The sequence below is a fragment of the Triticum aestivum genome, chromosome 1A (genome assembly GCF_018294505.1).
Source record: "Triticum aestivum cultivar Chinese Spring chromosome 1A, IWGSC CS RefSeq v2.1, whole genome shotgun sequence".
NCBI lineage: Eukaryota > Viridiplantae > Streptophyta > Magnoliopsida > Poales > Poaceae > Triticum > Triticum aestivum.
In genome coordinates, this window is record NC_057794.1 from 26025870 (window position 1) to 26038477 (window position 12608).

Consider the following 12608-nt stretch of genomic DNA (forward strand, 5'->3'; position numbering starts at 1 on the left):
GGCGACGCAACGGCGGCGCGCCAGTCGGTATAGCCGCGGGGACGACCTAGGGTGGCGGCGGAGATCTATCGCGTGTCACACTCGCTACGGCTCGATGGGGCGACGCAGCGGCAGCGCGAGGGTCGGTGCTGCCACGGAGATGGCCTGAAACGGACATACTCGCCTTCTGTGCAGCATCAACGAGGAATTGAAGCAGATAGCACCTGCATTCTTTACCCCAAATTGCTCGAGAAAAACACATCAGTCTCTGAACGGACATCCCAGATGCTTTTCTTCTCGTATATAAGTGTGGAATCTTACAATACGTCACTAATCCATTGTCGTCCAGCCCGGTTAGGATACCTGGCTTTCACCCAGGCGACCCGGGTTCAAATCCCGGCAATGGAGCCTTTTTCTATTTCTTTGCTTTTTGTACTTCTGTGTTGCGCTGCCCTTTATTTTGAATATTACCCAAAATTTAGCCCTAGACACACAAACAGAAGTTTAAACTTGTTTTTAGTACGAGAAAAAACTTGGCTGATTTCCCTGCAAAAACATAAGTTTAAATTTAGCTTTGCAGGTTGACAGAGAAAGTAACATGCTTAAATTTAGCCCTTGCAGTTTGACATAAGTTTAAATTTAGCTCTTGCAGGTTGACAGAGAACGTGATATGCAGGTTAGCAGTGATCTATACGAAAAGTGACTAAAAAAATGAGAAAAAACGCAAATCAGTTAGTCCAGAATCATCAGTTACAAGGCAAATCAGTTTCTCATGATATGTCACAGGCTCACAGCCCCAGCCACGACAGCAGGACATAACACCAAGGTTACAGTACACTGCTAGATCAATGAAGGTACTACACAAGATACACGTATACATGGGGCGTACTGAGCAACAGACCGGACAAGATCACAAAATTCTTGCTTGGTTGCGCAAGCACAACTCGGGGTGTGGCTCTACTTGCGCCTTGCCAATATCGGCACAGCAGTCCTTGCACTTCCAGAACCGGTGCTCTGCCGCGACCACGACGACGGCTTTGCCCTGCCCGCCATCAGCGCCGACGCTGCACTAGCTTTTATATTCCGCCTCTTCAGCGCAAGGTCTAGCTTGTCTTTCGAAGCTGAGCCTGATGGCTCCGGGAAGATGGAGGCGGCCTTGATCGCTGCTCTCTTGTCCTTCCTGTTCTTCTCGAAATTCGAGGCGAACCTCACACGAGCTGCAGCGGCAGCATCCTCTGCGGAGGGTGGCAGAAGGCGTACTCCGAGCCCCATCCTCCTCGCTGATTTCTTCTCTTCAGCAACTCTCTTCTTTTGGCTCTACATAAATAATAGGACAACAAGTGGATAAGAATCCTGACAGTTAGACAACTTACTGATGAAAAATTATACAAAGGAATTCACTAGATGACCCTAAGGCGGTAGCGGAGGGTTCTGTTCAGGGAATAATCATCAGAATGACGGCTATCAGAGAGGCGTTGAAGCCGAACTAAAACAGGCTCCTCTTCTTTCTTCTTCCGAATATCCTCTCCCTGGTGTTCAAGCTTATACATGGGATCCGCAAGCTTGTCTCTTTCTGAAGCAAGTACAATAAACCATCAGGCATTTGAATCACAAGGAAAACCATAAAAAAGAAACAAATCTGTACTAGGTGTCAGAACCTTCATCCGCAGGGAGCAGGAGCGTCTCTGCATCTTCAACATCAAAATCTTCAGTCTTCCGCTGAGCCCCACTGATTATAACATACTCAGTATTCTTCGGGTCCGTATGTATGACTATCTCATGCTGGCAACATGGTGATTTCATACTGAAGCTCCATATCTGACATAGGAAAAAGTTGTGAAACAATATCAGAACAGCATACGGGTGAATGATTTTAAGCAGAAATCTGTCACAACTGTGGAGTAGAAAATTATAGTACTGCAGTTTCTCAGGGAATAAACACAGAAAATATACAAGGCCCCAAGTCATTAGAACTTATTGGAGGTTCTTTAACACATACATTACACAGCTAGCAGAAGCAAGTACAACTGAGTTCTCTTTTCTAATAATATTAGCATGGCTAAGGAAGCAGCGTAGAAGCTATTCGGAAATATGTAGGTTCAATTGAAGCTATTTTAACTTGTCTACAATCAAAACAAATACTACCTCTGTAACTTTTATAGGACATTTTTAGAGTCTGACAGAGTCAAAAAAAGTCTTATATTAAGTTACAGAGGGAATATTTATTTAAATGCCAACAACCCCTTAAACATTTTATGATTACCCTCAATACTCTTTTGCGAATGTACACAGCAAAATGCAATAAGAAGTACTACCTCCGTCCCGAATTACTTGTCGCAGAAATGGATGTATCTAGACGTATTTTTAGTTCTAGATACATCCATTTCTATCCAGAAGGAATAATTAGTTATGACGATAAAGATGTGTGTGCCCAGCGTGAGATTAGCTCCAGGAATGAGTTAAGATGAGCTGCATGCATCCTCACGTGTAGCTGCATGCATTTGGCCGAGTCGTGTGGATGTTTGAGAAGTTGCGTAAGTGCTAAATATGTGCGTGCGCAGCTAGTGGAGTGATTAGTGGAGCAAGCCATTAGTGGCTTGACCATGTGTGAGTGTGTGCATGCTAGTTAGTTGGTAAGTGGATACGTGTTAGCCGTGTGTGTATGGCTATAAAAGCCCCAATTAATTGCCCTGTGGTGTGAGAAGTGAACAAGAGAAAAGGCAAGTGTGTGTGTGCCACAAAAAAGTCTCCGTGTGTACTTGTGTGTGTTTTCTTCCCAACAAGCGCAGCAACCACAAACTAGCGTTTACGGTGATGACAAAAATCTCATATATCTATCTTCACTTTTGTGGGAAAAAAATCCCAGTTGTGTAGAAAAACAACACATATAAATCCCAAGGCAATATCAGGTCGAGAAGCTATTTGGTTTGTAACTAAACACAGTACGCATCCTTAACATTGTTTCAATTCACATTGGCTTGGAAGCTGACGCCAGTTTAGAATACGAAATTTTCTCCAGAATTCACCAACTCACTTTTTAATTATTTTCTCCAATTATCCTTGCAACGTATGCGCACAAATTGTAGTTTAGGATATGATTTGAGGATGGTGCAGATCAACTAATGAGTGAGTTTAAGAGATCAGCCGAGGCTGACGCTGAACCAATTTTACAAAATTTTGCATTTAGACATGGCATAGCTAGAAGAAACATAATACTATGCAACTAATTGAGTAAAGATGGTAAGCCATAAAACCAAGATTCAATTGCTCTGATAAGTGATAACATGGGGAGAGGCTTTCAGAAAGAAAGAAAGAAAAGACATAGGGAGAGGATATGCTGCGCTAATTCAAGCACAAACAGCTTCCACCATTCACAGAAGAGAAAGTTAAATGAACAGCAGTGATGATGCGGTACATGTTAAGATTGGACACGAACCTTGGTAGAGTAATAATTTCCAACTTGTTTCTTTTCAGCATTAAACCTTACTCCCTTCCCTATCATGGAGCTGCATCCACCACACCAGACATTGAAAGGCATCTCGAATCTGCAGAACAGAACAAACCAATTGAGTTAATAAGCTAGATAAACACTTCAACAAGATGTTTCTACAAAAAAGTAAGCATAAAGGTAAAATCAACTTTAACATGCATCAAAGGAACAATCTCTCTATCATGTACTAATGTGTTATGCCAGATAAAACATATTGAGATAGATATGTGTGGAACTGGGCAGAAGAATGAGTTCATACATGATTCTAGCACTTAAGGCAATCAAGCGAACTGCCAAATCAACCGAACAGTATTTCACAATTCTCAACAAGATTGGTTAACTAATTGGTATATGACCGTGAAAAACTAACAAAATTGATTTGCAAGACAGATATTTTGAGATGAATCTATCTTATCAGCATGGTTTGGTAACGGAACAATGTCAACAGTTGTCATAATAACATCTGTAAAATACAAGTCATGGCCCAAATATTTTGGTGGCACATACTCCTTCCCTACTCCAAATTCACACCCTCTTACTTTGGCATCCCACCATTCTTTAAACCTCAATCAACCCACATAACTCCAACTCTATTGTCCAACCATCCACATTATAAGCCTGTTTAGATAAAAGGCCCCAGGTCCGACGCATTTCTAGCTTCACATCATCATGTTATGTCCGAACGGACGATCATATAAGAAAACAGGCTACATATCAAGGGAAACAAACCTTATAATCAGGATGCCCTGATCCAGCTTCCTCGCCCGCTCCCTGAGGGCATGTTGGCCGTGGAACTTGTTCAGCCCACCCTGATTTAACCAAACAGGAACAAAAAGACAAGCACGCAGTGGCATCAGCAACCATAAGAAAGCAGAACAAAACGAAGAGCTGCACGAATTCGCCGAGGAAGATCCGTAGTACCTTCTTCGGGCTCCATTCGGGCGGGTAGTAGAAGTTGTCGGCCCTCGCCGCGGCAAGCGTCGACTGCAGGATACAACAAATCAGTCAAATCGTCTCGGCGGACATGAAGGATCGTCAGCCGGGCTACCCCAGAAGCCCCCGGATTCGGGAAACCCTAGGATTTGGGGGTGAGGAGAGGTCGAAATCGAGAGAGGCGAATAGAGCTGATCGTACCATGTTGTCTCCGGCGAGGAGGCGGAGGAGGAGGATACGAGCGGCGCGACGAGCGGAGGTGCGGTGGCTCCGGGAGATCGGCGACGACGGGGAGGTCTCGGGCGAGCGGCGGCGGCGGCGGCGACGGGGAGGTTCCGGGCGAGCGGCGGGCAGAGGAAAAGGAGATTTGTGATTTGTTTCGACTCTTCTTATTTTAACACGACGACGGGGGTCTGTGGATGCGTCGGTTCAGGGACGTGTCGGTCCAAGTTTACGGAAGGAATGGCTGTTAAGTAAGTAACGGATCGAAACGAAACACCAATCCATTGTCGTCCAGCCCGGTTAGGATACCTGGCTTTCACCCAGGCGACCCGGGTTCAAATCCCGGCAATGGAGCCTTTTTTTTTCTACTTTTTTTATTATACCCAAATTGTAGCACTTGCTAGCTACTCCATATCACCAAAAATTGCTGCTAAGTTTGAACTTGGCTCTCTCTCTCTCCTTTTTTAATGAAAAATAGCTCATTTTCATTGATGTAGACATTTGATTTGATGCCAACATTGGGCAAAACCAAAAGTTGACAACATTTTTAAAGGTTGGTAAGAATTTATTGCTTTTTTGAAAAAATATCCTATAAAACATGGTATATTTCCTTGTCCCTTTTTTTGAAAAGCATAACGCGTGCCCTGGGCGTGAATCTTGAAGTGTTTCTTCTCCTTCCTTCCTTGTGTCACGGGTTTTCGGGAAAAATGTTGGCTAAGGACCGGCCGACCCTGCCGACATAGTAGTGACGAGCTTGTTCATAGAAGTATATGAGGATTGTTCCATCAACAAAAATAAGGACGGTGTGTTAGGCACATCATAGATCCATGAGGTGCGTGATGTCGGAACCCTCACAGGCTGCCCAACCGCGTTTACGCCTTGGTAGCCGGTAAGGTCGGTCGACGTGCTCTGCATGATCTCCACCTTGTGTGACATATGCATTACACGAATTAATTTCCTGCCATCCAACAAAAATTGCTAACAATTCACCGAATCAGTCGTGATGTGTGTGAACAGAACCGGCTTCCCTTAAAATCAATTGTCCACCAATGCTACTTCCTCGTCTCCTACCTAGTATTTGTGTCTTCATACCTGGTTTCATCTGCGGTCGGCAACGACCGCATGGGTGGTGGAGGAGAAGCTACTAGTGCAACAACTGTTGGCGGTTCTTGCTTCCAATTGGGCATGGTGTTGTCTTGAATTTTTTTTTTCTCTTTGGTTTTCCGTATGCTACTGTTACTTGGTCGTACATAACTTATGGGGAGGCTTTCGGGAGAAGTGAGTAACACTTGAAGATTTACATGAGACACGGTTTAACTAGACTTGAAAATAACCAATTTTCATAAGATTTTTTTTTGAAATTTGGTTAGCCAACTTTTAAAACATATCAACACATCCTGCATGCCAAATATTAGCATTGAACCAAGCAATCTCAATGCTTTGTGAGGCCCTCTATTTCATACATCTCCCACAAATTGCAAGTCAGGAGAACATTTTGCCTCTTGGAGAACTTGTCAATGAGGTCCTGGTAGTCCACTCTTCAAAGCTTGCATCAAAGAAAGAACAAGGGCCCTCTCTTTCCTCCTCCATAAGAAAATACCTTAACATTTCCTTCTCCCGTCGGCGCCTCCGCTTGTCCGTCCCATCTCCGGTGCTCGTCCTCGCCGCCACCTCGAATGGGTTGAGCGCTTTTGTTTCGGGGGGTTCATGATATAGCGCTCAGGTTAGTGGCCTTTTTTTAGAACTCTCAGGTTAGCGACCTGTGTATGTCTCGCATGAGGGTTAGCTAAATGGGCCAGCACAAATGCCTAGTGCATCACCGATATCAGTTTTTTTTCGCGGTAGCATCCCTTTTAGGACAGTGAGCCCAAGAACAAAGATCTGTGGTGGAGCTCGGAATTGGCAGCAATTTTAACGGCTCAGATCAACCAGATCACGCGAACTGATGGCCAAAAACACTTAGGTCATGTGAGGGCTTAGATTAGACTCGGTTTTACTGTCCTAAATAACTTCGTCCCCATCTAGAGTTATTCAATAATTACCGATAATAGTACATGAGGGAATTGGGGGGGTGATATGCCACCTCACCAAGATTCTCGTGACCATTTGATCTTTTCTTTAGTTGTTCACAACCGTTGATGCTCAAATAGGATGTATATAAAAAGGCAATGCACAAAAAACCCTAGCCCCTACATCTCTCCACTTCACCTCCTCCTCACGCGCCGCCATGAGTGTTCCTCCTCTCGCTCACTCTTGTGCCCTTCCAGGCCGATGTCTCTTGCTGCCTCCACATCTATCCTCGCTTTTCCATCCTTGTCTCCTTGTCTCTTTAGAGTGCTGATGAGTGTGGCGAGATGGTGAGCGGAGAAGCGGCAATAAGGAGGCTCTTTGTTCATCCCTATGCAAAGCGAGTGTGGTGGCGTGAGCATGTATGCACAAAGGGAAATTGACAGGGAAAGGGGACGAAGAAGGATTCCCTCAATAGCAGATCGACTACACTCAAGGCTTCAAGCGGTTTGATGTCTCTCCCTAGGCATTAGCATGGTCCTTGCCTCCTTAATCTATTTCTCCCCTTCCCCTCACCCTACCTACCTAGATATTAGGAACAAGATGCATGGAAGGTCGAGACCATGCGTCATGTGATCCAGGCCATTGTGGCGGCAAAAAGGTTTAGATCTCCGCTTGCTCTCCTCTCATCGAATTCACGTGTTAGCACGGAGGTAACCTCAAAGGTCGTTGGTGGAGGTGGGGCGCCCTGGAAGTAGAGGTTAGAAGGACTTGCATGGATATCGATGCCCCCTCTACTTTCATCATCTCTATGTCACATCGGAGGCTCCGGGTGAGCTTATCATATATTATTTCATAACTCATAGGTCAAGAATCAACTCCCTTCGCTGATTTGATTTGTATGCATTTATTTTGTCCAATCATATCTTTGTGAGATTTCCGGCCATCCTCCTCATTTCTAATGCCATGGTAGTTAACTAATTACATTCCCTTACCCTTTTCCTTCCTATTTTATGGTGTGTCCTCTTGATTCATTGCACATTTCATCTTTTTAGAATTGGTCTGCCTAAGGTGCTTATTAATTATATGCATTAGCAAAACATATTAAATATCCATCAAAGATAGCATGACAAAATTAGTCACATGGTTCATGTAATCACCACACCATTTTATACATTAGTGGGATAAAATCCAATAACGTTAAGAGAGCAATAAGCTCATGATACCACAATTCTTAATTTGATTCGCATTGATCCCTAATTTACTTTTAGTTGTTCACATGAAGCATGTGGTGTAATATTGCTAGCTTGATGACTTAGCAGTTTGACGCTTATAGGGTTGTGGGGCTACAGTTAAACTCTCTGTTTGGCCATACATGTTTGTGTGGATGAGAACATGTAATAATTTTGGCATATCATCATTGTTGTCTTATGTACGTTGTGTTATTCGAAATGTGTAGCACATTCATCAGCAACATGCATTAGTGATAATTGATCCTCCCTACACGTCATGACATACTAGATCGAATGACTTATGTACACAGTTTCTTGAAATACACTAAGTCAAACATGAGAAATTATTAACATAACATATGACTAAAAAATTCATTGTATGTATAAGAAAATCAAAAGGTGTGTTGTATATCAGTTACGTGAGTGCGATGAGCTACCATACTGATTTTTAGGGAAATTAGAAACAGTCTGAATATCTCTGGTGCTATACTAGGTCTTTCTTATGAGGTTGTCGTAATCTTGCATTCTCACCAACTTACCAATTCTCGTTTTATATGCCTTGAATTTGAGACGCGCCCCATTGATATTGTTATACTAATGATGATCAACTATTGCATATGTACTTGCCACTATCTCTACAACAAGAGATTTGCAAAGAGTAGCCTCACATATGAGCTTCAGTCTTTCTATTGTTTAACAATTGACAATCCCGAGTAAGTGGCGAACAATCTACCTTTTGTCATTGTCATAATCATTGAAAGGAAGCAAATAACAATTATGTTGATGATGATGGCATTAAAGCGACTGTTCGCCACTTAATCAAGGTTGTTGATCGCTCTATAATAGAAAGGTTGGAACTCACGTGTGAGGCTATTCTTTGTAGGTTGTCTTGATCTAGAGACATTGGCAACTACATACACATTAGCCAATTAGCATTAGTGGAACAATCTCAAAGAGGCACCCCTCATATTTATGGCACATCCAACGTGAATGGTAAGTTGATGGCAAGTCAAGATTAGAAAAAGCATCAAGGAAAGACTGTTCGTCTAGCACTAGCGTTTTTAGGGAGTTTATGTAAGTTTTTTTGATTGATACACCCCAACCATTCAAATATCCAGTATGGTATATCCTCGTAGTCATGTGATTGGTATAGTGAACCTTTCTATTATCTTGTCAAATGGTTTTATCTAGTCGTACCATATCGTATTCATCATCTCCATCATGTTTCCAGTACTACAGAATTGTATCGTGATGTGTGCACAAAAATAGCTCATCACTAGTAACCGATAAAATTACAAGTGGCGTACAAAAATGGCTAGGCGTCACTTACCAGTGACGCGCACGATAATTCATTCGTCATGGTAACGAGAGACCTACCAGTGGTGAGCTTGCACTTCTGGTCATCATTGCTATGTAAGATTACAGCGGCGAGCACTTTTCTTCGAGCAACAATAGTATGTTTGCACCTCCCACCGGCGAGCTCATTTCTTAGCACATCGGATATGCGAAAGAAGCATCCATGAATTTGAGATGCCACTAGAGAAGAGACGCGAGAAAGTATAAATACTCTTCGGATGGCAACACGCGGACTGCAAAGCAAGCAGTTATTGTAGTAGGGGTTGTTTGGTTGCCACCCTGAGAATCATGCCTAAGAAAAATCACTGCCCGACAGCAGCCGGTGAGTCATGTGATTTTTGCCTGGCCAGACAAGTTTGAGAATATGTTGTTTGGTTGGTAACCTGGCCTGTGAAGTGTTTAGCTGCTAGATGCTTTCCCATTTAAAAAATAATTAGGCTCATGTGGGTGCCTTGTTTCGGTTGTGATTAGAGCTCAGGCAGCGGCCAGGCTCTTCGGGGCTGTTTGGATGGAGGCCTAATAGGCAGCTCCTTGCTCAGTCAACGATCCTGGCCTCAGGCCTTTAAAATCCAACGCCTGAGATTGATGCCTGAGTCAGGCATGTTTTTATGGAAGCCAACCAAACAGCCTCTTGAAGTTATTTCTCAGGTCACCAACCAAACAAGGCACATGCACGTTTCATGGGAGTAAGCCTCCTTTTCCAAAAACAAAACCAACCAAACAAGGCACATGCACGTTCCAGGGAGGTCGGGCCAGGCAAATTTTCTCAGGCCTCCAACCAAACAGCCCCGTACTACCAGCACCCACACCACCAATGATGACCTAGAGATAGTTCTGCAACCGCCGACGCCAAAAGAAAAGTCAGCCTTGGAACAAAAACTTGTATCTGAGCTTTTATGTGGCCATACACTCTTTTCCCGCGTGTCAAGCTGCATTGTGATACATGTACACAGCTCACCCATAACCGACATCTCATCAGCGCGAACATGGTTAACAAGCATTGACCCATGCTACCCGTTTGCCCATGCCCGAGTGCATATGGAGGAAAATGACATCACGGTTGGCCCTGAAACTATCTGGACCCCCAATCCATGTACGGTGTACACACGGGAACATCCGGGATTGATGGTTTGATTGGCTATCGAATGGCCTAGCTTCGGGCGACGATGAGCTTCTGAAGGAGGCCTAGTTGGCCATGCGGGAAATTAATCTAGGATAGGAAGAAAGGAGCCGAAGATCACCCGATCACATAGGTGAAAGAGAAGTCCATGGTGATGGGATCATCAAAAAAGGAGGCCGAGGATCACCCAATCACATAGGTGGAACCACAGAAGTCCATGTGCACCGCGCTATTCTACGTAAACCTCCTCGGGCAGTTGTGTCGTGAGCACCCTGCTTGTTCATATTCAGCCTGTAACATTTTCTGAACTTTTAGCTTGGCTGAAGATGGTCTTACTAGTACACCAGATCAGCTGTACAAACGCTCCAAATGTACTGCCTGACTGCTTGTCTTAGTCTTAATAAAAGTGCATATCTGCAGCTAGCACCCTTTCATTTATTTGGCATATCCTACTTAAAACAGTATCCTTGGCTCGCATCGATTTCAAATAGCTGAAGTATCTTCTCTGCTCATGTTTCCACCTGAAGTCCAATTAATCATGCATTTCAATTTAGAGAGGTTCCAACGTTTTCCTTTTCTTCCGCATCCGTGCCTGCGGGCCTGTCTGCTTGTTTTGTTTATTGTTAACCAGATGGGTAGCAGCACTTGGTTGGCACAGAATATGAATGTTTAGTGCTTCTGAATTTCAATGACAAGTGGTACTGAATCTCAACCAAGTGCTTCTGAGTTTCTTGTGATGAATGTGTTGTCAGAGTGTAAATATTGATGATTTGGCACGACATATGCTACTGCTATATATTCTTCGATGTGTCAAAGGACTGCTAAGTCTGAATTTTAATGTATCAAATTCGGTACCTAATTCTTAATATATGAATGCTGTTTGCACTCTTATAAAATGACTCAAAAAACTGCTGTTTTGTTTTGTCTGATGGCCGAGTCTGAAGCGCGCGCTTTGTGTTCTGTTGCGCTGACTGCCTGGTTCTCGGACGTCAAAGTGCGGGCTGTTTTCACTTGGGCCAACGTGAGCCGTTGGATCATTTTTGGATGGCTGGCAACTGGGCGCATGAATGGGTTGTCTGAGTGTAAATATTGATGATTTGGCACAACGCACACTACTGCTAATTTTCGATGTGTCGACAACTGCTACTCCCTCCGTCCGAAAATATCTGTCATCAAAATGGATAAGAAGGGGTGTATCTATAATTAAAATACGTCTAGATACATCCCTTTTTATTTATTTTGGTGACAAGTATTTCCAGACGGAGGGAGTAAGTCTGAATTTTTATGTATCAAGAGTTTCAAGACATGAAGTCATATACGTATATTTCAGCCAAGACATAAAGTCTGTAGGACAGAATTAGGGAGTCAATTCCAGCTTACAAATAAAAAAACTGGCTGACAAAAGACCAAAACAAGCAAAATAAAGTCTGTAGTAAGTAGGGATTAAAAACGTGACAAAAATATCGCCGTTACCGGGGATCGAACCGGGGTCACCCGGGTGACAGGCGGGAATACTTACCACTATACTGCAACGACTTGATTGCTATTTGTTTCGTACAATCTTAGTTGATCCAAACCAGCACTTGCGCTCCAACGTTTTCGCTTCCTTTTAAGCAAACCACAGCTTCGATCAATCCAGAGCAGAAGAATTACAGAGCAAGACACACAAGAAACTTCAGGACAACAGATGAAACGAGAACAATCTTTAGGTTAGATATAAAAACTTTAGGGCCTTTCTCGACACTGTTTCCTCTCCCTTCCACCACCGAGAATCCGGCTTTGGCACCATACAAATATGAACTGTAGACTGAGTCTTCAATCGCTTTTCCATTTCAATGAAATTTCACACAAATTCCAGAAATTCCGGTCATTTCTATGATACTAAAAAAATCGCCCTTCGATCAAAATATTTTAGCAATCACGGCAGTGAACTCAAATCCAAATACTTTTCTACTTACTTTTCAAAATTTTAGTTTTTTTGTTATCGAATTATCATGGAATTCAATTGAAGATTTTAGTGACCACACTGATAACTGAAATCATTGAAATTTAGTGAACTTCAATGAGTTCGGCTATGGCCGAAATATTTCTAAAACCCAATATTTGAAACTAGATTATACCTCAAAACAATATGTTCTTGTTGCCACGAGATACAAGGGCCTCTACGAGTCATTCGATTGGAAATTTTTGGAATATGTAGTATTCATTAGTCTGACTGAGCAACGTTAAACTCAACATGTGTCAGCTGCACATGGTAGAAAAAAAAACA

At 43.2% G+C, this 12608-nt stretch overlaps 1 protein-coding gene and 2 non-coding genes across 3 annotated transcripts; 2 read left to right on the forward strand and 1 right to left on the reverse strand.

The window, feature by feature from the left end:
- The first annotated feature begins 313 nt into the window (after positions 1–313).
- On the forward strand, positions 314–387 carry TRNAE-UUC (transfer RNA glutamic acid (anticodon UUC)). Its single transcript has one exon. It is a non-coding gene; the product is annotated as a tRNA-Glu (tRNA).
- A 304-nt stretch (positions 388–691) lies between these two features.
- LOC123187701 (coiled-coil domain-containing protein 130) lies at positions 692–4824 on the reverse strand. The gene is made up of 7 exons (XM_044599621.1): positions 4604–4824; positions 4391–4453; positions 4199–4278; positions 3416–3524; positions 1638–1797; positions 1389–1552; positions 692–1296 (listed from the first exon to the last, which is right to left on the reverse strand). The coding sequence occupies exons 1-7, from the start codon at positions 4604–4606 to the stop codon at positions 937–939; spliced, it is 939 nt and encodes a 312-aa protein (XP_044455556.1). The 5' UTR covers positions 4607–4824; the 3' UTR covers positions 692–936.
- An 80-nt stretch (positions 4825–4904) lies between these two features.
- TRNAE-UUC (transfer RNA glutamic acid (anticodon UUC)) lies at positions 4905–4978 on the forward strand. Its single transcript has one exon. It is a non-coding gene; the product is annotated as a tRNA-Glu (tRNA).
- Positions 4979–12608: the final 7630 nt, after the last annotated feature.

Bases quoted from the DNA above. Each gene is read 5' to 3' on its own strand.
- LOC123187701 (XM_044599621.1), bottom strand. The intron at 4,279-4,390 runs GTACTACGGATC...TGGTTAAATCAG, and splicing joins CCGAATGGAGCCCGAAGAAG to GGTGGGCTGAACAAGTTCCA. The intron at 1,553-1,637 runs GTTCTGACACCT...TACTTGCTTCAG, and splicing joins CCTGCTCCCTGCGGATGAAG to AAAGAGACAAGCTTGCGGAT.